Source organism: Ovis aries, chromosome 11, assembly GCF_016772045.2.
Source record: "Ovis aries strain OAR_USU_Benz2616 breed Rambouillet chromosome 11, ARS-UI_Ramb_v3.0, whole genome shotgun sequence".
NCBI lineage: Eukaryota > Metazoa > Chordata > Mammalia > Artiodactyla > Bovidae > Ovis > Ovis aries.
Window position 1 is genome coordinate 48746443 of NC_056064.1, and position 26397 is coordinate 48772839.

General features: G+C 37.3%; 1 protein-coding gene across 21 annotated transcripts in view; it reads right to left on the reverse strand.

Moving 5' to 3' along the window:
* The window catches only part of BPTF (bromodomain PHD finger transcription factor), a 136681-nt gene that overhangs the window by 57675 nt on the left and 52609 nt on the right, over positions 1-26397 (reverse strand). For 14 of the 21 annotated variants that reach the window (XM_027974332.3, XM_060395782.1, XM_042256200.2 and 11 more), the window contains exons 3-9: positions 23152-23375; positions 17243-17452; positions 16496-16684; positions 9894-10082; positions 6071-6258; positions 4223-4578; positions 2956-3087 (exon numbers count right to left, since the gene is read on the reverse strand). In XM_027974332.3, the coding sequence (XP_027830133.2) occupies positions 2956-3087; positions 4223-4578; positions 6071-6258; positions 9894-10082; positions 16496-16684; positions 17243-17452; positions 23152-23375 (1488 nt within the window). The remainder of the gene's footprint in view (positions 1-2955; positions 3088-4222; positions 4579-6070; positions 6259-9893; positions 10083-16495; positions 16685-17242; positions 17453-23151; positions 23376-26397) is intronic. The other 7 variants (XM_060395780.1, XM_042256197.2, XM_027974331.3 and 4 more) reach the window with 5 other exon arrangements.

The following is a 26397-nucleotide window of genomic DNA, read 5'->3' on the forward strand; positions in this document are numbered from 1 at the left end:
AGCAGCAATTACATTCAAAATAGGAGGGAGAAAGGAGAGAGGGAAAAAAGTATCCATAAGATTTATAGGTTGGTGGGGAGGAGTGGGGAAGACTACAGAAAACTTACAGTAACCTTTGACAGATAAAAAATATTTAGCAGGCATACTTACTTTTCTTTAAAATTTCTCATTATAAGGTAAAATACAGCTGTAAAAATCAACACAAAATATATTTATATTTTTTTAAAAGTATAGCATTATACCTTTGGAGTGGGCCCAAAGGGGCAGGCAAGGTAGGAGGAGTCTTTAGTTCAGTCAGTGGTGTCTGTCTCTTTGTGACCCCATGGACTGGAGCACGCCAGGCTTCCCTGTCCATCACCAACTCCCGGAGCTTGCTCAAACTCATGTCCATCAAGTCGGTGATGCCATCCAAGCACCTCATCCTCTGTCATCCCCTTCTCCTCCCGCCTTCAATCTTTCCCAGCATCAGGGTCTTTTTCAATGAGTCAGTTCTTCGCATTAGGTGGCCAAAGTATTGGAGCTCCAGCTTCAGCATCAGTCCATCAGTGAATATTCAGGACTGATTTCCTTTAGGATGGACAGGTTGGATAGCCTTGCAATCCAGGGGACTCTTCAAGAGTCTTCTCCAACACCACAGGTTCAAAAGCATCAATTCTTCGTACTCAGCTTTCTTTATAGTTCAACTCTCACATCCATACATGACTACTGGAAAAATCATACCTTTGACTAGATGGACCTTTGTTGGCAAAGTAATATCTCTGCTTTTTAATATGCTATCTAGGTTGGTCATAACTTTTCCTCCAAGGATCAAGGGTCTTTTAATTTCATGTCTGCAGTCACCATCTGCAGTGATTTTGGAGCCCAAGAAAATAAAGTCTGTCACTGTTTCCACTGTTTCCCCATCTATTTGCCATGAAGTGATGGGACCAAAGGCCATGATCTTAGATTTCTGAATGTTGAGTTTTAAGCCAACTTTTTAACTCTCCTCTCTCACTTTCATTAAGAGGCTCTTTGGTCCTCCTTGCTTTCTGCTATAAGGGTGGTGTCATCTGCCTATCTGAGGTTATTGATATTTCTCCCAGCAATCTTGATTCCAGCTTGTGCTTCATCCAGTCTGGCATTTCTCATGATGTACTCTGCATATAAGTTAAATAAGCAGGGTGGCAATATAGCCTTGACGTACTCCTTTCTCGATCTGGAACCAATCTGTCGTTCCATGTCCAGTTCTAACTGTTGCTTCTTGACCTGCACACAGATTTCTCAGAAGGCAGGTCAGGTGGTCTGGTATTCCCATCTCTTGAGGAATTTTGCACAGTCTGCTGTGATCCACACAGTCAAAGGCTCTGGCATAGTCAATAAAGCAGAAATAGATGTTTTTCTGGAACTCTCTTGCTTTTCCATGATCCAGCGGATGTTGGCAATTTGATCTCTGGTTCCTCTGCCTTTGCTAAAACCAGCTTGAACATCAGGAGGTTCACGTATTGCTGAAGCCTGGCTTGGAGAATTTTGAGCATTACCTTGCTAGTGTGTGAGATGAGTACAATTGTGCAGTAGTTTGAGTATTCTTTGGCATTGCCATTCTTTGGGACTGGAATGAAAACTGACCTTTTTCCAGTCCTGCGGCCACTGCTGGGTTTTCCAGATTTGCTGGCATACTGAGTGCAGCACTTTCACAGCATCATCTTTTAGGATTTGAAATAGCTCAACTAGAATTTCATCACCTCCACTAGCTTTGTTTGTTGTGATGCTTCCTAAGGCCCACATGACTTCACATTCCAGGATGTCTGGCTCTAGGTGAGTGATCACACCATCATGGTTATCTGGGTCATTAAGATCTCTTTTGTATAGTTCTTCTGTGTATTCTTGCCACCTCTTCTTAATATCTTCTGCTTCTGATAAATCCATACCATTTCTGTCCTTTATTGTGCCCATCTGTGCATGAAATGTTTCCTTGGTATCCCTAATTTTCCTGAAGAGATCTCTAGTCTTTCCCATTCTATTGTGATACTCTATTTCTTTGCACTGATCCCTGAGGAAGGCTTTATCTCTCCTTGCTATTCTTTGGAACTCTGCGTTCAAATGGGTATCTTTCCTTTTCTCCTTTGCCTTTCAATTCTCTTCTTCTCACAGCTATTTATAAGGCCTCCTCAGACAACCATTCTGCCCTCTTGCATTTCTTTTTCTTTGGGATGGTCTTGATTAGTGCCTCCTGTACAATGTCACGAACCTCTATCCATAGTTCTTCAGAAGGAGTCTTACTTTTCACATTAAGTAATAATTTATGCTTTTCACTGTAAGCTTATATTATTTTTATAATAAGAACTTTTAAAGTTACAAAATAAATCCATTCGAGCTAAAAAGTAGAGTTGCGTCACAACAGCTATCCTTTTTGTTAACCAGGTGCTAAAGTCACGTAACTCTTGGACTACTTAGGAGCTACATCATGTTAGGCCAAATACTCGTTTCTAAATATATCAGATCTCCAGTACATTCCAGAATAAATATTCAAAAAACATGAGCATTCTTCCTATTCAATAAAAATGCTTTCACTTGATGTTGCTTTTTCAGTTTCTTTTTTTTTTTTGGCTGAGCCTTACAGCGTGCAGGATCTTAATTCCCTGCAGGGGAAGCACAATCTTAAACCACTGGCCCACCAGGAAAACCCCTAAAGATGTTTCTTTTACTTAAGAAAATATTTTTCATTTGTATATACCTGATCTCTTCTGCTCTTCATTACAATCCTATGTCATAAATAAGAACTAATATTCATTCAGGGTTATACCTTAGAGAGGAGAAAAATGAGGTCAAGGTTGTTCAGTCGCTCAGTTGTGTTCGACTCTTTGCGGTCAAGATTCGTTAATATGGCTTTTTAACGACATTAACTTTCATTATTAGTAGACTAATACTCCAAAAGGGAGTCTAACACATCATTCATAAAGCTCAGGACTCACTTACCTGGTATGTCCTAAAGATTCCCGCCATATTGGCAGCATCACAACTGGCTTGACGGCACACTCCAAAATAGCTAAAGCCAATGCAAATTCTCTGGGTTTGCTACACATCTGAACAGCCTTGATCCAATTTGCCCTATATTTCAGAAGTGGGGGAAAAAAGGGGAAAAACAAAATTTCATCTTGTTGATCTTAAATTAAAAGCACCAGAGTTGTAATTTATGACAACTTTACTTTATAAGGCATGTCAAAGTGTTAGTCACTCAGTCATGTCCAACTCCTTGTGACCCCATGGACTGCAGCCATCCAGGCTCCTTTGTCCATGGGCTTATCCAGGGGAGCCCCTGGTGGCTCAGCCAGTAAACAATCTGCCTGCAATGCAGGAGACTTGGGTTCAATCCCTGGTTGGGAAGATCCTCTGGAGAAAGGAGTGACTAACCACTCCAGTATTTTCGCCTGGAAAATCCCATGGACAGAGGAGACTGGCAGACTACAGTCCATGGGGGCCGCACAGAGTCAGACACAACTGAGTGACTAAGCACGTATATAAGGCATATGTTTCTAGGCTAATCAAGTACAAAATACACTGCTACTGGAAGTTTCTACCTCACAGAATCACAGATTTTGAACACTGGAGGAATCTCAGAAGTCAGTTAGTCCTCCAAATCCTTACACCTTCTATGATGTCCCAACTTTGTTGGGACTCCATTTGGATCCAGGAATAAAGACTGCTTTCCAGAAATCTTCCAAATGTCAGTGTTGGTTCATTAACTTTATATGTTAAATTAATCAATCAATTAATCAATTTATTGGTCATATCGCATAGCATGCAGGATAGATCCCTGACCAGGGATTGAACCCATGCCCTTAGAAGCATGGAGTCTTAACCAGTAGACTGCCAGGGAAGTCTTGGTTCAGTAACTATAGAAGTACACTCATATTCCTAACATCCTCAGTGTTTTGCTGATTAAACTGATATCATTCAATTTACGAATAATGATAGTTTAGGGATTTCCCTAGTGGTCCAGTAGCCAAGACTCTACACTCGCAATCCACGGGGCCTGAGTTCCATCCCTGGCCAGGGAATCAGATCCTACATGCCACGACTAAAGATCCTGCATGCCGCAGTAAAGACCTGGTGCAGCCAAATTTTTTAATATTTATTTTAAATTTTAATATACACATTTTTAAATGACAGTTTAAAGTGTACAACTGCAATAATTTTATAAATACTATATTCACAGCAATAAACAAACCTTAGTTTCCTTTACCTGTGCGAAGCCCAATTGGGATGAAGAAAGGAGGAAGGGATATTGTTTTCCAACTGGGTGATAGTCAGTCTCAGAGTAGATATAGTAAGAACTTTGGACCCATGGACAGAACCATTCCATTTGAACTCTCCAGCTGGAGTCAGGCAGAATTTATGTGCAAGATGTCTTCTCTTATCATGGTCTTCTCTGTGCTGATGCTTATTCAACGCAAATGAATTGGTGGAGTACTGATTGTGGTAGACGCGATACTTCCCCTCTTGACCCAACTTAAAATAATTGTTGATGTTTCCCTTCATGACCACTTCCTTTTTGGTGCTCAACCGTGAAATTTCTCCTTGAGAGTTAACTACTAGTACCTGGCCAAGAAAATAAAAAGAGACTCCATTATTTGTGTCAAATGCATAATAAATCTGATTAACTGTCTTTCCATAGTTTTTAATTTATCATTCAAAGTAAGTTAAAATATATCTTATGACTGCACTTTTGAAGTTAAAAGCTCAGTTATAAGCTAAAGCTAATTATTTATCATTAAATAACCAAGACGTGCCTGCAAAAAGAAAAAAAATTAAGCTTTATTAAAGTGCCTGTTATATGTTGGACATTAGTAAGTACTTTTATATATCTCAAATATACACCTGAAACCAAATGTGTGATATATAAATCATTCAACAATCATTATCTCAAGCTTACAATACTCAGGGGTTAGGGTTAAGCACGAGGGCATTACATGTACTATTCCCCTCCAAAATACACTCCTAAAAATATATTTTATTCTGTTCCTTTTATCGTTCCAGCTTTAGATAAGAGCCCATAGATATATGAAAACAGTGTTTTAAATAGTTGATTCCAATCCTTTAGTGGCCTGTGAAATCAATAGTGGGCCTTATCCAGCTTTATAAAAAAATGAACTATAATACAATAGACTAGGAAAGAAAATACTAGAGTGCTCCCCACACAGTAAGGTAAAATCCTATTTCAGGAAACTTTTAAATATATGTACTGGGCTGCTAAGGGCTTCCCCAGTGGCTCAGCGGTAAAGAACCTACCTGCAATGCAGGAGACACAGGTTCAATCCCTAAAGGAGGAGGAAATGGCAATCCACTCTAGTATTCTTTCCAGAACAAACCCATTGACAGAGGGGCCTGGTGGGCTACAGTCCGTGGTGTCGTAAAGAGGTGGACACAACTGAGCATGCGTGTGTGCACTGGGCTATGAAAAATGTCTTACTGAGGGTCAGAGTGAAAAACCTGAAAACCTCTGCTTTAAAGCTTTTTCTATGATGTTAAAAACACTGCATATTCTTGCAAATATCTACCCTGCAAATAATTCTCAAATCTGAAAGACACAACTGTGACCCTTATTCAATCACCATGGCTGGCTGGGGGACAGAAATATTAAGTCTTAGCTTCCATTTTTCCTTCTTCAAAATCAGGGTTAAGATGATGTTCTACATACTACTGTCTGCTGTCAAGAGGTTAAGTCCCGTCCTTTAGTTGCAGGTTCACCTAAAATGACTACAGTCAGATCTGAGCATTAAACCTTTAATAAAGCCCACAAAGAGCCTACCTGTTCCCACATGTGAAAAAGAAGCCTCTATCTCTTTAGAACTGCATACAATAAAACTAACCGTATATAAAAAAGTATCCATGTTCAGCATTTCTAGGCATGGACTGAAACTGGGGTGTACATTTATCATAACATAAACCTAACACTTTTCATCTTCTTACACACTACACTCTCGAAGTGAGGAAAATACAGTTTAAAAGTGTATGTCTACAAACATCTTGCCTCTATTTTAAAAATTATTTTACATTCCAGAGATGTTTGTTTTAAACAGAAAGAACACACCTCTTTCCCCTCCTTAAATAATTTATTTGCTTCATGGGCTGCAGCAGCCACCTGTTGGTTCTTCAGCTGACTCAGTTTGCTGTCTGGGTTCCGTAACCTGGTGATAATCCGAGTTGAACCAGATGCTCCTCTTCCTCCTCCAGGAGACTCACTTATTTCCCCGTTAGACTTCTCTGATTTGAAATCACCTGTTATCAAACGAAAAGCCAAAAGTAATTGCTAATAGTAAGTAGACTATATATAATAAGTTATTACTAATACCTTACTAATCCAAATATTCTATCTGATAGACAACTAAGATCCAGAAAACAAACAGAAAAAGTCCTTGAATAGCCAAAGCAAATGGATTAATTCTTCAAAGTTTTACTCCAAAGAAATTATGTCAGAACTTCACTGTGAGTCATTATTTTACAGAAAATTCAAACATGCCAGGTTATCTGTTGTAAAGCTCATCTACCAGAAAAGCGGAAGGGCTGCTACAGGTTAACAAGGAACAAACATAACTCGAAATGCAAACTAATAAAATAGTGCCTTATATATTCAATGTGGGTTTCTGTATTAAAAGGATATAATTACTTTTAGAAAGATTTCCACTGAAAGTCTGTTCAAATACCTAACTGTTTAAAGCTTATAAACATAAACTACATGTTCTCCTAAGGAATCTAGGTAATTATCTGTGTTTGCAGACAATGTACATATGAAAATCAACTGCATTAGTTTTTTTTTAATATAGTAAAGACCTCTCATATTTTCATAACATCAATTTTTTAAAGTGATGGATTTAACTGCCAAGGAGCAACTTCTGCTTTCCCATCAATCTCACTTCAGCTGAAAATTCCTATATATTCTAAAACTATTGCATCACTATCCAATTTCCATTGGCCAGATGGTTAAACAAGACCTCATTTTCCTTTTTCAGTTTTTAAAAACTAAGTGTGGCAACGGCAAATGAAACACCAAGCAGACAATAATGCCACTGAGTAAATCAAGATGCGGCATCTTGCCATCTCAGGCTGGAGAGCAGGTAACCTTCAAGGTGAGGTAGCAAAGCAGTTGGTTAGACTTCCCACAATTTTCTCTTGGGTCTCAGACCATGACTCTACCCATGCTGGAGGTTTGTGCCAACATGTTGAGCTACAGTGGCTACTTCTCAGGACCATCACTGAAGTTCTCCAATAAAGACATTTTAAACTTCACTTAGTCAAGGCCAGACTTCCTAAAAGCAGAAAGGGAACAGCGCGGCACTTTTTAAACGGAAGGCACTCAATTTACAGCCAAGGATCCAATAGGCAAGAGTCCATTTGTTGCCACTTACTAAATTTAGTGCAAGTAAGGGCAAGGAGGCAGAAAATTCATCCCTAGGGGAAATACTTGAAGGAACAGAGAAAGGGGACAAGGCTGAGTGGAAGTCATTATCTACTACACCCTGCAAAAAGGGTGTATTCTCCCTGTTACAAAAGAGGGAATCACAGCCTGTGTCCAGAAGAGTGCAGGCAGAGTCCAGAACTGTTGGACCCTGGTCTCCCTAACTCCTTGTTTAATGATGTCAAGAGGCAGGAGCCTATACAGACTTTGCTCACCTGAGGGCTAGGGCAGACAAACTGGGTGAGTAGAGGGGGTGTACCTTCAGGTACCCTGAGCCAAGTTTCTGGGCATTAGGTACGAGCTGGGGGTCCAAGCAATCTACAAGGGGTATGACTGCCAGAAAAAACTCCAAACCTGTCAAACAGGATGTATAATTATTCAAACCTACCTACAGCAATTTCCAGCAGGCTATCCCTCACAGGTGGACCTAGGCTGGTAAAGCAAGATGGCCTCCAGCAGGGGGATCTTGCCATGTTCTTCTCACATCTTGTCCATATCCATCCTCCCAGAGAAAATCTCCCCCAAAATGCCAGCCAGGTTTATCAGAGAACACCATTCACCATCAGGATAATGAGTGTTACAGGTAGTTAAAACTCATAACCTGGCTCATGGATTGTGAGATCAAGGTAAGCCACATCCAGATGTAATCAAAATAGTACACACAATACACAGAAATCCTAGATACAATGTTATCAGATGTAATTTGGGGAGAGAAGTTTTTGAAAAAATTTTCAGTTGTGGGTGAGACCTTTGCATTGTGTCAGGCAGAAGCGCTTCTGAATCTACGCCTGTACCGAGCTAGGGTGGAACTGTGGATATTCACTGTTTGCTGTTTCCACATCTCTCTTTATTTGGAAAACCATTCCTACCCTACTTAAATCATAGACTTTTGCTGGAGCCATCAATCATAATACCTTGCCTGCCCTGGCCACAGGGGTGGAAACAATTCCAACAGGCCACTCAAATTCCTTCCTCAAGCACTTTTGATTTGGAGCAGAAGTAGGGGCCTTGCCTTTGGGTCACAGACCATGGAAACTTATGAATACATGAAACCGCTGAGGCCATCTTCCCTGCCACTTGGGAAAAGCCTGTCTGTATTAGGAGAGAACGAGGTTAACACACAAACATGCAGATCCAAAAAGTTGAGACAGAAAGAGGAAAATGGAAAGAGTTTTGATACCTGGGGGGTCCAGTTATGCCTGATGATGGCTTGGACTTCCCAATTACATGAGCTAATTAAATTCCCTTTTCACTTAAGCTAGTTTAAGCTGGTTTGGTCACTTGCAATTGAAAAGGTTCTAATTAAAATAGATTTCCATCTCACACACAAAATTATACACCAGCAGGATTAAAGACAAAGTTATAAAGTATTTTAGGTGAAATTACTGTAAAATATATGTATGTTCTTGGGATAGAGATAGTCTTCCTTACTTAGTAAGACACAAAATCCAGAGAAATCCTAAAGAAAAAGATAGATTTAAATGCATAAAAAAATGTAAAAACTTTCTGTACAAAGCAAGCAATGCCTATTTAAGTACAGAGGTAAAATCAAAAATTAATACCCAAAATACATAAAGTGTTCCTAAAACTCATTGGGGAATATCAAAAGTCAAGAGAAAAAATTGAGCAAAAGACATGAATAAGCAATTCACAGAAAGTTCAGCAAACACATGAAAAGAAAATCAACCACATTAGTAAGCAGGGATATGCAATTTTTTTCATGAAATACCACTGGCCAAAATGTAAGAGGTGAAAATGTGAAGAAATACACATATATGTAAATTATTAGTATAAATTTCTTTTAATGTACAATTAAGCAATAGCCATCATTATTTTTAAAATGTACCTACCATATGATCCAGCAATTCCACTTACTGTATCTACACTGCCAGAAATACTTACATAAGGAGACAAAGATATATGCCGAGGATGTTAAAAAGCACCACTAGTTGTAATAAGGAAAAAACTGTTAACAGCCTAAATGTCCATTAATAGAGAAACAGTAAATGAATTATGGTTCATCCGTACTGTGGCATATCATGCAGCGGGTAAAAAGAATAAATTCAATTTATTACATGAAAAGAACCCCTACATGTATTACTGAGTGAAAAAAGCAAGATGCAGACAACACATGCAGAATGATCCCATTTAAATATTTTTTAAAAAAATGTTTTTTGTAAGCATACATACATAAATGTAACTACACGGAGAAAGATACAATACCAATTAATGGTGGTTACCTTTGGGGAGGGGGTGTGAAACAGATGTATTTTTTCCTATATGCTTGTTTTTTAAAAGCAAAAACACTGAGTCTGAGTGTTACTTATGCTTTTAAAAAAAAAAAAAAGAAAGAAAGAAAATCCAAATCTTCCCACCCCCATCAAACTTGTATTTTAAAAAATTAAAAAAATTAAAAAAAAAAAAAAAGTTCCTCTCGTTGTATGAAGTGTATCCTTACCTATCTCTTCTTGAATAGAGACAGGTGTATGGGGCTCTCTTTCTCCATTTTCAGGATCGTCAGCTGCCTTAGCAGGCTCACTCTGGGAAGAGCTTAGTTCACTGCTGCTGTTACTGAGCTCCAGATTAGGCTGGATGCAGGTAGTGGGAGCACTAGTGTTACTGCTGTCACATGTCTTGTTAGGTTCTTCTAGAAAAATAGAATATCTGAGTTTTAAACTGGAAATCACATCAAAAATAACTAATTGTCAGAAAAGACATTTAATTGTTTTAGGGTTGCATTACAAAGCCAGATTTTAAAAAGAAAAAGCTGCTCATGTATGAATAATGCAATGTATGAAAAGAAATTTGTAAAGAACACCCTGTGAACTGTCTTTTAAGTCTCTCAGCATTAACCCAACACACAGTACAAAGCAGACCATCTGTCAGAGTCAAGTGATGTAACTATCTCACAGAATTTATGATGATATGATATGCCAGATACTGCAAAAGTTAAGTTACTGGAGAAAATCCCTCAAAATCAGAAATTTATATTCTTACTTTTCAAAAAGTCTTCAAACAGTATTCTAAATGGAATTAAACAGGATTACTTCTCTCTAAGGTTTTCCTGCCTGAATTCTATACCCCCAAATTTAACTACAAGGTAATGCTTAAGTGATTGCTAATTTTAAGAATATAACAGTATCAATAAGAGTATAGTTGCTGAAAGACCAAAACGAACACTACCATGTACTGAAAGCCTATGTCGTTCCTCGGTAGGTCAAAGATCTAAAGCCTCCTTGTGTATTTCATTTTGCCACTATTAAGGTAGCTTTTATATCGATCATCTAAAGTAAAAGTGATTGACAGTATAGTACAAAGACTATCTGTAATATGTTGTGAGTTCCTAAATTTTGTTTTGAAGGAAAAAAACAACCACCTGATAGAAAAATGGGAAAAACATATGAACAGTGACAAAAGAAATGAAAATGGCCTTTAAACATGGAAATAGGCTCATTTAATTAAAACTAAAAGAAATGCAAAATGAAACTATATGGAGAAACTACCTCCCAGCTACCAGAAGGGCCAAAAATCCAAGTCTCATGATATACTCAGGTCGAGAGGCAGTAGCTTAAGAGATACTGCCATACACTGCTGTGGGAGTGGCAACAGGGTGCCAAGTGGATACAAGGGAACTGACGATACCTAGAAAAATTACAGTTGCAACTACTCTTAACCTAGCAATCCCATGTCTATAAATCTATCCCCAAATTCACTGGCAGAAATAATACTACACTGCTTATTTGCAGAGGTATTCACTGTAGCACTATAATGGCAAAAGACCAGAAAAAGAAAATGCCCATCAATACGTCACTGGCTGAATAAAAGACGGAACATACAGTAAAATATCATGCACCATAAAAAGGACTGAGAGGATCATCATATCCACATACAAACTGATCTCAAGATTACATGTAAAAAGAAACATGCAGAAGAGCACTTAAGAGTATGCCAACATTATGTAAGAAAAGGAGAGAAATATGAATTTATGGATATATTTTGCCTTTCTATACAAAAAAAAAACACTAAAGAAAAATGAATATAAATGGCTACCTATAAGGGAAAGGAAGGATATAGTTACCTAGAGAGGGAAGGAATGTAAGTGAAAATTCTCTGAACAGATATTGTTACACACAGCTGGACTTTGGAATCATGTAAATGTTTTGTATTTAGTTAGAAATGCAACCCCTAAAAAGTGAAAACCAATGGAAACAAAAAAAAGTCTAACTGTGCATCAAGTTGTTGGCATGACTGCACAGAGAAAAAAATTATTTCAAGTGACTTTGGAACACAGAATTTTGACTATATAGTCTTATTGGAAATATGGTACAAAGATGAAAAGCTGAAAAAAACCTTAAATGCCATTAGGAAATCTTACTGTGAGCAATAACATTGGTATTATGAAATTCTATGCTGTTTAAAACATTTCTTTGTATTACTGTTATTAATGCATATCAGTATATTGATAATTATAATATAATAATGTATAATTATTAATTAACATCTGTATCAGGATAAAGCAAATATATAATTAAGCTACTGTTGTTAGGAACTAAGCCATTCAGTATAAAGAAAAAGATACAAGTGTTTAAAAAAGAAAAAAAAAACCTATACAATCCTCAATCTGAATTTGAAATGTCAACGTGAATTGGTCTTTTTCTTTTCTGAAATATGTATTTCCTAACACTACCCACCAAAAAAATCCTACAGTGTACTTCATAAAAGAATAGGCAATCAATCCTATCCCCAGGTATTTTGATCCTGCAAAGACTGAGCTCAGAATTTATCTGTTTAAACTTTCAAGGTGCTAATGAGCTGAGGACTCCTGTAACTCATTAACACACAGCGTTTTTGTTAACTTGTCCCAAATTAATTTGCCTTACGTTCTCCTCCATTTCAGTTCAGAATTCTGAATTTGTTTTTCAATTGTTCTAGAACTCTTGACCTCTTTACTTCATTAGGCTATAAGATTAAAGAAATCTCAAGCATTTGCTTTAAAACACCACAAAGGTTTCAGTTCAGTTCAGTTCAGTCGCTCAGTCGTGTCAGACTCTTTGCGACCCCATGAATCGCGGCACGCCAGGCCTCCCTGTCCATCACCATTTCCCGGAGTTCACTCAGACTCACGTCCATCAAGTCCGTGATGCCATCCAGCCGTCTCATCCTCGGTCGTCCCCTTCTCCTCCTGCCCCCAATCCCTCCCAGCATCAGGGTCTTTTTCAATGAGTCAGCTCTTACCTACAAATTGTCCCCACAGTTCAACTAGACTAGAAACTAAAACCAAACAAATTTTAAAAAATAAGAAACAAAAGAGTAACATTTTGCTGCAGAACCTCCAAAAGCTATTCTTAGTCAACTCAATGAGGTGAGCCAGTAATAAAGCAGTGCAGCATCCAGTATCAGCAGCCTCTTCTGTCCACTAGCTTCCTGATAATAGTATCAAAACCTAAAGCAAAGTACTATCTTTATCCCAAAAGTTAAGAAGCAGATTAAATAAATATGTTCTTATCATTCAACTCTATAGATGTTAGAGTTTCAATATGTCTATGGAAACATTTTCAAAGCAGTTATAAATAGTTACGGATATAAAGCCAGTTTTATCTATTGTTACTATCTTCTTAGTCCCAGGCATTAAATCTAGAGGCGTAACTTAAATAAAAACAAATGCTGTCTGCATTATAGGTTTGAATACCAATACTCTGTAGTACATTTGAGGTTAAGATGCTAGAATGACATGCCCCTCTCTTCTCTTATAAACTGAAAAAACAGACACTCTGGTACAAAAAGTTTCTAATCTAAAATCGAAAACAAAAGTATAACTCTGAAATTGAGCTTTTTGTTAACTACAAAGGAATTATGCTGAATAATGAACAGTATACTTGCTATAAGGCATCATTTTGGGCAACATAACCATTTTCATGAGTTGAAGTGAAATGTTTGGAGTAGAGATGAGGGGGTGGTGGTGGGAGAATCTGAGGAATAGATATTCAGAGATTAACTTTTTAAAGTGATGTCTACAAACCTCTCTCAAAATACAGCCCCTAACTCAGTTTAAACTTCAGTCTCAGCTACATAAAGTCTTTCTAATCACTGAAAATACCCAACTTGAAGTCATGAAATCTGTCCATTTTTCTTATGTTTTCATTCTTTTAGATTTTTAGATCACAGATTTGTAATTCTTCCTTTGCATAATGTCATCTAGCATAAGACAATGACAGTGCTGTCTGACAAGACTTGACAAAATACAGCTTGAAATAAATAAATATACATATGCATATATGTATATATTTATGTGTATATATGTATTTCTAAAGAAATTCTAAAGTAGATATATTTAAAAAGAGAGTTTAAATTCTCAGGTTATTTTTAAGTATTTTTCTATTCTAGAAAAGATATCCAATACAAATGCTAATCAAAAGAAAGCTACTGTATTTAGTAACATTATTAACAATAAAGGGTATTTCACAAAGTTAATTCGACAATAAAAATTATGTGCACCTAGTAACACAGGCTCAAACTATATAATGCAAAACTAAAAACATTTGAAAGATAAAAAGGCAACACATTAAAAAAAGTAACTTAAAAGTATCTTGCAGAGAGGGGGGGAAATAGCAAAAATATAGATATGAACAACATAATTGAAAACCCTGACCTAACTGTTCCGTACAGTACCCCAAAACTAAAAATATATGTCTCAAGTGTATATTGGAGGAGGAAATGGCAATCCACTCCAGCATTCTTGCCTGGAGAATTCCGTGGACAGAGGAGCCTGGCGGGCTACAGTCCAGGGCGTTGCAGAGAGTCAGACACGACTGAGTGACTAACACTTGACTGAGTGATTAACACTTTCTTTCAAGTGTAAATGAGATAGCTTATTAATATTAACCAAACGTTGGGACCACAAAACAAGCCTCAACAAATCTTAAAGGACATAAATCATGCACAGAATGTTCTCTGACTCCAGTTTGTCAAACCAGAAATCAGTAACAAAAATATAACTAGCAAATCTCTAAATGTTTGGGTGCTAAACAATAGATTTCTAAATAAGCAATGGATTAAAAAATATATAACAGAAATCAGGAAGTATTTTAAACTGAATGATAAAGACAAAATAATATATTAAAGTTAGTGAGATGAAGCTACAGCAGTATACAGAGGGAAATGCATAGCCTTGATGACAGCCATAGCAAAAATTAAAAACTAAAAGGTATGAAAGCATCCATTAAGTGAGAAGAAAAAAATTTAATAAAGAGTGTATGAGAAACTTGGAGGTGACAGATGTTTATGCCACAGATTACAGTGATGGTTTCACCGGTGCATCTTTATCTCCAAACTCATCAAGTTGTATACACTGAATATGTACAGCTTTCTGTGTGTCAATTACAACTCAATAGAGTGGTTAAGGGGGGAAAAAGGCAGGGAGGAATAACTCACAAGAACGAAAAGAAATTAAAAGGAATCCCAAAGTTATTTTTTTAAAAGACTCATAAAAATTATTAATAGTCTCATGAAATGATTTCTGGATTGAAAAAAGGGAACATCACTACAGGTGCTATAGACACTTAAAAACAGTTATCATGTCAGTAAAATTTAAAATGGAAATGAAATGGTATATTCTTAGAAAAATAAAACTTAAGAAAATTGACACAAGCAATCAACAGAAAACATGAATACTTCACTATCTGCCAAAGAAATGAAATCTACAACAACTTTCCCTCAATGAAAACTCTAGGACCAAAAGACTTTAGCAAACATCTAAGGAATAAACAACATCCACCCATAGAAACTCTTGCAGACAAAAGGAAAAGTGGGAACTTGTAAAATAAAAATTCATTTTATAAGGCCAATGAAATCTAGGCATCAAATCCTGACATAGACATTATCAGAGGAGAACTACATGTCAATTTCATTCATGAAAGCTGACGCAAAAATTCTAAACAAAATATTAAAAATGGAATGCAACAATATTTAAGAACAAAAATACGTCACAACAAAGTTGTATTTATTCCAGGAATATGAGATTGGGTTAACATTATTTTAAAAAAATCAATGTAGAAACTTTTGCTTCCAGTCAGGATAGAGAAGAGGGACTGAACCTAGCCCAGTCTATGCAACAACCACAGACAAAAAAAGAAACCACTTAATAGAAAACGAACAAAAGAACTGATAGGCACTTCAAAACAGAAGGCATCCAAATGACACACACACAGAAACATGTGTGTGCACAGTCGCACACACACGCACACTAAAGGTGTTCAACATCCTTAGTCACCAGGGAACTGCAAGTTCATCACAATAAGCTATCCCTACTTTTCTCCCAGAAGGACTAAAAAATACTCTTTCAGGATTTCCATCACAGTATTAACTACAATTACTGACTTTCCATAGGATCACCACTGTTTTCTTGTTTTGCTTATCTAATTTTCTAAATTTGCCTTCTTAAAAAAATACATCAAGCTCCTATGATAAAATGTTTTCTTTTTTTTAAAAAAGGCAAAAGGAAAGGCATATCAAACATTCTTGATGTGATATAACTTACTCTGAGTATTAATTTTAATTTTAAAAAGCTTAAATTATTACTGGTTAACTTACATTTTCATATCAAAATACATGAGAATGGTTTTCTATTATAATATTATGGTTTGAAATGTTGTTAAAAAGAAACTTACATGACCACATGCAAACATAAAATTAATCTGTTAGTACATACAGAACTGGAATGGTCAAATCATTCAACACTGAGCCATTAGCATGTGAGTAGTTAAAACCAAAATATCTGCCACTATGGTCTGGTGACAAATATACAAATAAGTCTATTAAACAAAAACTGCTAAATGAACTTTAAAAAAGCATGAAGATTATGATGAGTTTCAAGCACTAAGTGCAGGAACATCTGTCAAACTCCAAATGTTAGGTGACAATTTAGCGGTCAGGGATGGCACTGATGTAAGCAAGCAGCATGAATGAACACATACTTTAAGGTTTTAGGTGACATTCAGCTTTCACTACTCAAGGGAAGGACTTCCCCCCATTACAGAGGCATTGATACACTGCCCTCTGTACCTGGCACGTCCTGGGGGAGCTCAGATGCCACCTTCTTCTCTGCCATGTTGCTGCTATCGTGGGTTTCTGAGACACACCCCATGGGACTCCTCCCTTCAGAGGGAACAGTCTCTTCGGAAGAAGCATTTGTTGTGTTGTCGCCAAGATTTGCTGACACAGAGTTACCTTTATCCCCAACTTCTGTTGGCTCTACAGTAAAATGCACAACAAAACTTTAACGATACCCTTTAAAATTGCTCGAGGACAAATGGCCACATTCAGTCATCCACTGAAAATGAATGAGCACCAAAAAACCTGGCTTCTATTCAATGGCCATTTTGAAGCAATTAGATTCTGGGATATTTTTGCAGCAGGTAATCCAAAGGGTATTTAAGAATATTTGGTATTATTAAGAATGTTTAAGTAGTCAACATAAAAATGAACATTTTTTATCACCCCAAAGTGTATATTCTGATAGAAAAACAGTGACTTTTCACCAACAAATCTCATAGGAAAATCATACCTTATTAAGAAGTATAGAGATATGGATATAAAATCATAGCAAATCCACCAATATATAAAACTCATTACAATGATTATACATGTTATAAGGAGGAAGGATATACTAATCACTTTAGAAATGTAAAATTAAATAGTTGTTTGTAATTAAAAAAAAAAAAACACCTCATTTTCATTTTGCAAGTAAAATTGGAGATTTCCTAAATAACACTGATGAAATATTTCTTTTTAACCAAGTAATGTCTTTACCCTCAGATCTTCCTTGCTCGGGATCGACGTCATCTGGTGTTTTGTCATCACTGTCTTTTTCAACAATCTGGTCTTCAAACTCCTCTCTGCTTTTCTCAGCATCTTTGGAGTTACTATTCTCAGTCTCATTCTTGTCCTTGTCTATTTCTTCTGGGCTTTTAACAATATCAATGTCTCCCTTTTTGGCTCTTATGGATTCCAAAATTTCTTCTATAATAAAACAAATAAAAAAAAATTTGTTTCCATATTACCAAGTATAAGGTACTACATGTGTCACTTAAGAGTTTTCAATACAAGCTATTAAAAGATAAATTTGTTAAATGCATTAAGAACTCTGAAACAAGGATCAAGATTACCAGTAACAGTTTGATACTTAATAGAACTTGACCAATTTGGTTATCTTCACATCTAGAAAACAGTCTTTTAAAATTGAGATTGCTACAGATTACTGTAATATCCTCTGCCATATAAGAAGAACTATAAGCTGACACAGACCCATACACAGTCTGTGCAGTGTGGTTCGGTGACAAAAACCTAGTGACCCATGACCTAGCACAGATCTGACTTAACTATGTGAGCCTGGGCAGGCTAGTTAACCTTCGGTCCTCCACTGTAAAATAAGAAAACAAAGGCCCATTAAACATTCCTCTCTGAAATCCCATAGCTTTCTGAAAATCACTAAAGCCTAATGGCTCTAACTTCCTTTCAACCTCGGTGCAGTGAGACCATAACATGGGTGCAGACGGCAAGGTATACCAACACAGATCCCTGGATACTGATATTCTTTACATCATAATACAATACTATCGTTTTTTTTTACTTTGTTGCTCAAACTGGTCCAGCTTTTGGCCACTGGGAGCTTTTCCCAGGGAGTCCTGTATCCTTTTAAACACACTTCCCCTCCCTCCTTCCTTACCTTCCAACACTACAAGATGCTCCAGACTCATCTTGGGTTTTCTCTGCCCAGCCCTAGAATATACCACCTCTCAAGGAATCTTGACTCTTTTTTTTTTTTATTGGAGAAAGAGGTTTAGAAGTCATGATCTAGGCACTATGTGTACTTACTAGTGGGGTGTCACTGCTCTCATCACCACAGACCCAGGGAATGTATATACGTATACTAACCCATGTATACATACACCTTTATTATTTCTGTATCTATCTGTGTGTGTGTAGCGGGGAGTACGTGTGTGGTTCATTCAACCATGGCTCTGTTGTTTTTTTTGTAAATTCACTGTCTGACAGAAGCTGCTTTCATTACAATATATCTGTTTATTTGGTTAACCCTATTATTCACAGTAAACCAGTTTCAGAATTGCTAAACTGTACTCCCAGGAGAAATAATGTTTGTGAACAAGAAGAAACATCTTTAATGCTAAAGCCATGCACCCATGGTACCTCTTTTGGGATTTTTAAATTTCCTTTCTTTAAACGTTCTCTACCTTCATTTTCATCAGTGTTTTATAAATTGTAGGTTTCCTAGGATTAGAAAAACCTTGTAAAGTCATCACTGAAACACAATGACCTCTCTGCTTAAAAGATTATCTTTGAGATGGCTGGAGTTAATTCCTTACTCTCTTTCACCTACTCCTAAATCCTGTAAGAATTCTAAGTCAGTGATTATCGAAACATCTAAGTCAGCTATAGGACAATTTCAAACAGAAGGAATTCTAATACGTGTATTTTCTGTCTTCACCATCACCCCAGGATCCTTTTTTTACATCATTTCTTTGTATCCTTTTACCTATCTATACATCTACACTGCTTTCAGTTCCTATTAATCCTGATGCATTTACTCTTGCTACACACACTGAATCTATCAATGCAAGTATCTCAATCACTGTGAAAAGAACTGTTTATTCGGAAAAAGAAAATTTATTCACCAACTACCTGCTTTTCTTAGAGCCATATCATTTCTTACTTTCAAATATAGCTCTATCCCGATCAAAGTGTTACACATTCAACCAACTTCCCTCTTGCCACATAATGAGGATAGAGTTTAAAAAAAAATACAAAACTATAAATTAGATCACCTAAATTAGGTAGAAAGCACAGGTAGGATGACCAAAGGTCTCTGATTTTCTATAAAGGTTCTAATTTTAAATAGTCTATTCTGTTATCTACTCTATCAAGTATACAAATAATTATCAGTCTATATGTCTGTATTTTCAGCTCAAGACCTACAGTACTCAGAGACTTATAAGTAACATACAGTTCTCATAGCCTTATGAGAAACACACCAAAAAAGTGGGGAGGGGAAAAAAAAAAAAACATTAAGGAGGTGACATAAGAAATAATTGGTCTAGGTTGTATCTGATCTGTAATAAATATGCATCTTCTATAAACGTAAAAAAAAAACATTAAGGAGGTGACAAGAAATAATTGGTCTAGGCTGTATCTGATCTGTAATAAATATGCATCTTCTATAAACGGTATAGTAGTCTATACTTGGCAGGAATATTTCAAAATTAAATAGAATCAACCTACCAAATATTAAAAATTATCTCCTCTCAGAAAAAAATTTATTCCAAAAATAAATTTCTTTCAAAATAAGCAGAATAAAGCATTACAAAACACAATCACCAAAGGGGTATATGATAAAACCAACTATTTACAGTTACAAATATATAATAAATTTTAGAATCTAGATGGTAGGCTTATGGGTATTTACTGGATAATTCTTTTAACTCTCTGTATATTTGACAATTTCAAAAATATTAGGGAAAAAAAACAGAAAAAATATTCAGAAAAAAAAGAAAACCACCAAAAAACTGAATTAAACTCTCCTGAAGTGGACATATATGTATATAACAACCAGAGAGCTAAAAATGTGAAAGGATTTATGCTATTTGTGAGGTTAAAAAAGAAAAGTCACAAGGATAAGCTGGGATTCTGAGATCACTGATAAGATACTGTAAATTATTCTTGGCTATTTCAGGAGCCCAGTAGTCTGTCTTTTTTAAATCTCATAAAACCCCCAATTAAAGAACACCACTAGATGTTATTTTAGGTATTTACCTGGACTGGATGCTCCTAAACTATCATAGCCAAGATTTTGGTTCCCAGAGAGAGCAAATAAAGGTAATGGTGGCAGACCGGTGTCTTAATAGGAAATTCTTCTATCTGAATGTTTAATTCATTGCCAATACATTCCTTATAAAGTTGCTGAGAGGATTAAAGGCTTGTGTAACATCTAGATGAACACCTGGCCCACAGTAGGTGCTCAAAAATGTTAGTTTCCCTTCTCTTCCCCATCAAGTTTCAATCCTTGTGAATCCCTCCACCTTTAGTACCAGGTTGGTTGTACCTTAGCAAAAAAAAGGGGAAGGGGGAGAAAAAAAGAGAAGAAAAATGTCACTTGTTGTCTAGATCTCACCATTAAATTCAAGGTGCACATTACCTTATCTAAATTAACTTCAGTTGTACTAAGAGGGTAGCTGTCCACAAGCTGTGGCCACATATCTCTAAGAATATACTGTGCCCTAATGCTCAAAGCTCTATTTCTGATTATTACAAAAGATTTAACTAATTTTTAAAAGTACATCACAGGCTGAATTACATGAACTATAACATGCTTATTGTAGGAAATTTGAAAAATATAAAATGGAAAGTAACTATAATCCTACGATGCTAATTAGTTATTTTTTAGTGATAAAAGCTGATTATTCACCCAGTTGATTATTCAGAAGAAGAGAATTTAAGTGCCTCAATGACCCAGGTACTGTTTTGGCGTGGTACCTTATGTATTCTCCAATGTACAGTGCTCCTTCCCACGGTAATTCAAATGAAATTAACCAATTCCTCCCCAAGTTCATTTCCAGTTTGACATTCCCCCCAATCAGACCACTAAACATTTTAATTATCCATTTCTATATTGGCTTTGTTCTTTACTTAAGATGATGAAGTGTTACTCGCTCACTCGCTCAGTCGTGGCCGACTCTTTGCGACCCCGTGGACTGTAGCTGCCAGGCTCCTCTGTCCATGGAATTCTCCAGGCAAGAATACTGGAGTGGGTAGCTACTCCCTTCTCCAGGGGATTCTTCCCGACCCAGGGATTGAACCTGGGTCTCCTGCACTGCAGGAGTATTCTTCACCAACTGAGCCACCAGGAAAGCCCATGATTAAGATGATACTACTATATACATAATTTTGTATACAGACGAGTTCACTCTATAAAATATTTCTAATTCAATACCTGGTAAAAACACATTTCACATTGCTTTTTAGGGGACAGCATGGCTCATTATTACTATACTAAAAGCTGAGACTGCAAGAGTAAAAAGGGATTTGTCAATTGCAATGCTGGGATCCATAAAAGGAAATTAAGAAGGGAAGTAATCCTCTTAATTATATTAGTACAATTATCAACCTCCCCAAAGAATTCTGATGAGTAAAACTTATCTGATGGAAAAAAATACACATTAAAAAAACCCAGATCTAGTGATAAAAGATACTTCCAACTACCAGATATGAATAAATATAACTCTTGTTAACTAAATCTACTAGTTTGTGAAGAAGTACAGGAAGTCCCTGTACTATTTACTTTTTTAAAATGTCATATACATTCATTATTTGTTACAAAGCAGGGAATAAAAATAAAAACACTGAGCAGCAAAATAAATAAGGTAGTAATCAAAATATAACCCAAAGTGTAAAATATATATCCATGAGTCCTGATATACATGACTGAATAAAGAATACACACATCTGTGCAGGAATCCAAATAACGTAAGAAGATCAATGCTCCCTCAAGGAGGTGGACTGTGACTCCCGATGGCCTAAGTGGGCTGTGCACAGTGACTCTCTCCCCAGACCACAGTATGGGTGGGAGGAGTAATTTTACAAGAAAGAAACCGGACAAACACTGCCTCAATCAGATGACCCAAGTTAACATCACTGGTGATAAATCACGCTGGCGGCAGGTACTCTGGATAAGATGACGAGGAGGGCACTTCACCTTTGTGGCCTTCCTCCCCAAAATACACAGCACAAGGCTAACTCTGAGAAGAACACGAGACAAATCCATGTTGAGGGCATTCTTTTAAGTCCCTGGCCAGCAATCCTCAAAACCAGTCCAGGTCGTCAATAATAAGGGAAATCTGAAAACCTGTGACATCTGAGAGAGACAGGATGACTAAACATAGTGTGGTGTCCCGGAAGGGACCATGAGACAGAAAAAGGGCATTTGATAAGGACTGAGGCAATCTGAATAAAGCACAGACATAAGTTATTAAACACATCAACATCGGTTCATCAGTGATGACAAACACACCACACCAATGTGAAAGTCGCTCAGTTGTGTCCGACTCTTTGCGACCCCATGGACTAGCCAGTCCGTGGAATTCTCCAGGCCAGAATACTGGAGTGGGTAGCCTTTCCCTTCTCCAGGGGATCTTCCCAACCCAGGGATCCAACCCAGGTCTCCTACATTGCAGGCAGATTCTTTACCAGCTGAGCCAGGATGTAACGCTGATAATAAGGGAAGCCTACAGCAGGGCATGCGAAAAACCCTCCGTGCTATCTCTGTAACTCTAAAATTATTCTAAAATTGAAAGTTTTTTTTTAAAAAAAGGCAGAGAGTAAATTTTAAAGGAATACCATTTCTCATAATTAAAAACAGGACTCCCTAAAAGGTTTATTAATAAAATTTATGAATTAAAAAACAAATATAATTTGTAGAATATCAGTAACGAGTAAGACAAGGTACCAAACACTAAAATGTATAGGGTCTCTAATTTAAATTAGGATGAACAAGGTTCTATTGGGAAAATATTATAAAGAATTAAAGTAAAATATTCGTACTTGAAAATTTTAATACATTCTTAAATTCTGTAGTGATTTCACACCAAGAGTTTATCTCAAAAAGTAAAATCTAACAAAAAGTAAAATAAGAAGAATTTCCCACTCACCATTAGCTGCCGCCAGGAAGGATTTGTTACTGCCCCGAGCTTTATTGGTCAGGTCTTCAGTTATGTCCATGTGCCGGTGGATTTCTTCACGCATTTCTTCTAGAATTTTGCAGAGTTCTGCCTCCCAGTAATCTTTGTCTAGACAGTCAATTAACTCTGCCAGTTGGACCTTCGTGCTGTAGTACCAGATTTTCTTTTCATCTTCATTTTCTGTGTCTTCTTCTCTGTTTAAGAAAAAGCACAAACACACTTTATATGTTGGACATAATGGCACTTATCTGACAATTTTATCTATCCAGTGAAAGTTAAAATACATAACACAAAGACTGCACACTAAAATTCAATATATTAACACTTATTCACAAGAGATCGTCAAGTTTCATTCAAATTCAAGGTACTCATTTTACTTGAACTTCTATTTTGATTTCCTAGCCCAACATAGACAGCATATTAAAAAGCAGAGACATTACTTTGCCAACAAAGGTCCATTTAGTCAAAGCTGTGGTTTTTCCAGTAGTCATGTATGGATGTGAGAGTTGAACTATAAAGAAAGCTGAGCGTCGAAGAATTGATGCTTTTGAACTGTGGTGTTGGAGAACTCTCTTGAGAGTCCCTTGGACTGCAAGGAGAGCCAACCAGTCCATCCTAAAGGAAATCAGTCCTGAATATTCATTGGGAGGACTGATGCTGAAGCTGAAGCTCCAATACTTTGGCCACCTGATGTGAAGAACTGACTCATTTGAAAAGACCCTGATGCCGGGAGGGATTGGGGGCAGGAGAAGGAGACGACAGAGGATGAGATGGTTGGATGGCATCACCAACTCAATGGACATGAGTTTGAGTAAATTCCGGAGTTGGCGATGGACAGGGAGGTCCATGGGGTCACAAAGAGTTGGACATGACTGAGCGACTGAACTGAACCAAGCCCACAACAGCTTAGGATAAAATATAGTAAATGTAGATAAATGTAGCTTGTAGTAATGGGAAGAGAAGAATTAGTACAGCAACAAAGAAAGATTTCTAAAAACGTGACACTCAGAAATAGGACCTTAAAACTCAGAGTGCGTGCGTGAGTACTTGGTGGAGGATGGTCTTGGTGACACTTCAATCAACATTAAGATCGTCACTGTAACAACAGCATGCACGGAACGTTAACCAGAAATATTTAAACTCTGTTCAGTACCTGACAGGTACAGAGCAGGATCATGTTATACTACAGTTTAGAAACATTTCCACCAAAATGGTGGAAATGCTTTGTTAAATCTTGGTCCTTGAATGAATCATCTCAATTGAGTGACAATATCTCATCACTCTTCTTGCCTGTGGACAATCAAAGCTCAGACTGGAAAAGAGCAGAGCAGCTTCCTGTGCTGCTTAAATCTCTCTAAAGATGCCATTCACTTGTAATGGAGGCAGACACTTACACACGAATAGTCACTGATTAAAAACACAAGGCAAATTAATGTCTAGCGCCAGACTTTTAAGAAACACATGTGATGGTAGTTCTCTCATTCAAAAGAACTCAGGATTCCATAGGCATGCATTGATATACAATACTTGTCTTTCTCTTTCTGATTTATTCACTCTGTATAATAGGCTCTAGGTTCATCTACCTCATTAGGACTGACTCAAATGTGTTCCTTTTTTATAGCTAAGCAGTATTCCATTGTATATATGTACCACAATTTCTGTATCCGTTCACTGAGGGTGGGACCAATTGAGAGAATAGCATGGAAACACATAATTACCATATGCAAAACAGACAGCAAATGGGAATCTGCTGTGTCACACAGGGAGCTCAACTCAGTGCTGTGACAACCTAGAGGGGTGGGATGGAGAGGGAGATGGGAGCGGGGTTCAGGAGGGAGGGGACATATGTACACTTGTGACTGATTCATGTTGATGTACACAGAAACCAACACAATACTGTAAAGCAATCATGCTTCAATTTAAAAAAAATTGTTTAATCTGGAATATGTGTGAAGTAGCTGACAAGAATAAGTCTAACTTTCCTACTTGCTCAAAGGCAAACTGATGGAGCTGAAAGAAGAGGACTTTAAGAAAGATCTGGCTTTAAATGGGCTCAGTTGCTTATGATATGCGCACGTGGACCAGACACAACCTCTCTGAGTGTCTGAGCCACTTTACTCACCTCACTGGCACATGGGATAACATGACCTGTCTTGAGGGTCACTGTGAGATATTATAAAGCAAGTAAAGGTATTCTCTTCCCTGGTGGCTCAGAGATTAAGCGTCTGCCTGCAATGCGGGAGACCTGAGTTCGATCCCTGGGTCGGGAAGTTCCCCTGGGAAAGGAAATGGCAACCCACTCCAGTATTCTTGCCTGGAGAATCCCAAGGACGGAGCAGCCTGGTGGGCTGCAGTTCACGGGGTCGCAAAGAGTTGGACACGACTGAGCAACTTCACTCACTCACTCAATAAGGCATCTTGTTAGAGTTAAGTGTTATAGTGCCTGGAAACATCATTGACAAGTGAGAAGTGTTAGTGGCTCAGTTGTGTCCGACTCTCTGCAACCCCATGGACTGTAGACTGCCAGGCTCCTCCATCCATGGAATTTTCCAGGCAAGAATACTCGAGTGGATTGCCATTTCCTACTTCAGGGGATCTTCCCAACCCAGGAATCAAACCCAAGTCTCTTGTGTCTCCTGCACTGCAGACAGATTCTTTATTGTCTGAGCCATAAGGACCAATAAATAGAAAATATTATTGTTACTAGTAAGGTAGTAAATAAATTAAAATGTAGTAGAATTCCAGGAATGAGACATTTCAATAATTGTGAAGAAAGATAGGATATATTAGATCATGAATAAATAAAAGGATATCAAACTTAACAAAAATTTTTAAGAAAAAAGGTTTAATAAAGGGTCCCTGTTATCTAGCTTTGCTTTTTCAAACAGGCATCTACCGACATATGATCTATTTCTCTGATAGAGGCTTTTCACAGAAAATTTCTGAAAATCATTTTTTTAAGCTGCTCTGGATTTTACTTTACAATAGGTATTTTTACTGACTTCTTATGACTGAGTGAAAACAATGGTCTATTGCAATTTGGAATGCTAAAGATGTCAGAATCCTCTAATCAACAGGTTAACAGGGAATGCCCTGGTGGTCCAGTCACTAGGACTCTGCTTCCACTGCCGAGGACCCAGGTTGAGTCCCTGGCTGGGGAACTACGTGCACACAAGCCATGGGACATAGCCAAAAATAAATAAATAAAAAGCTTTC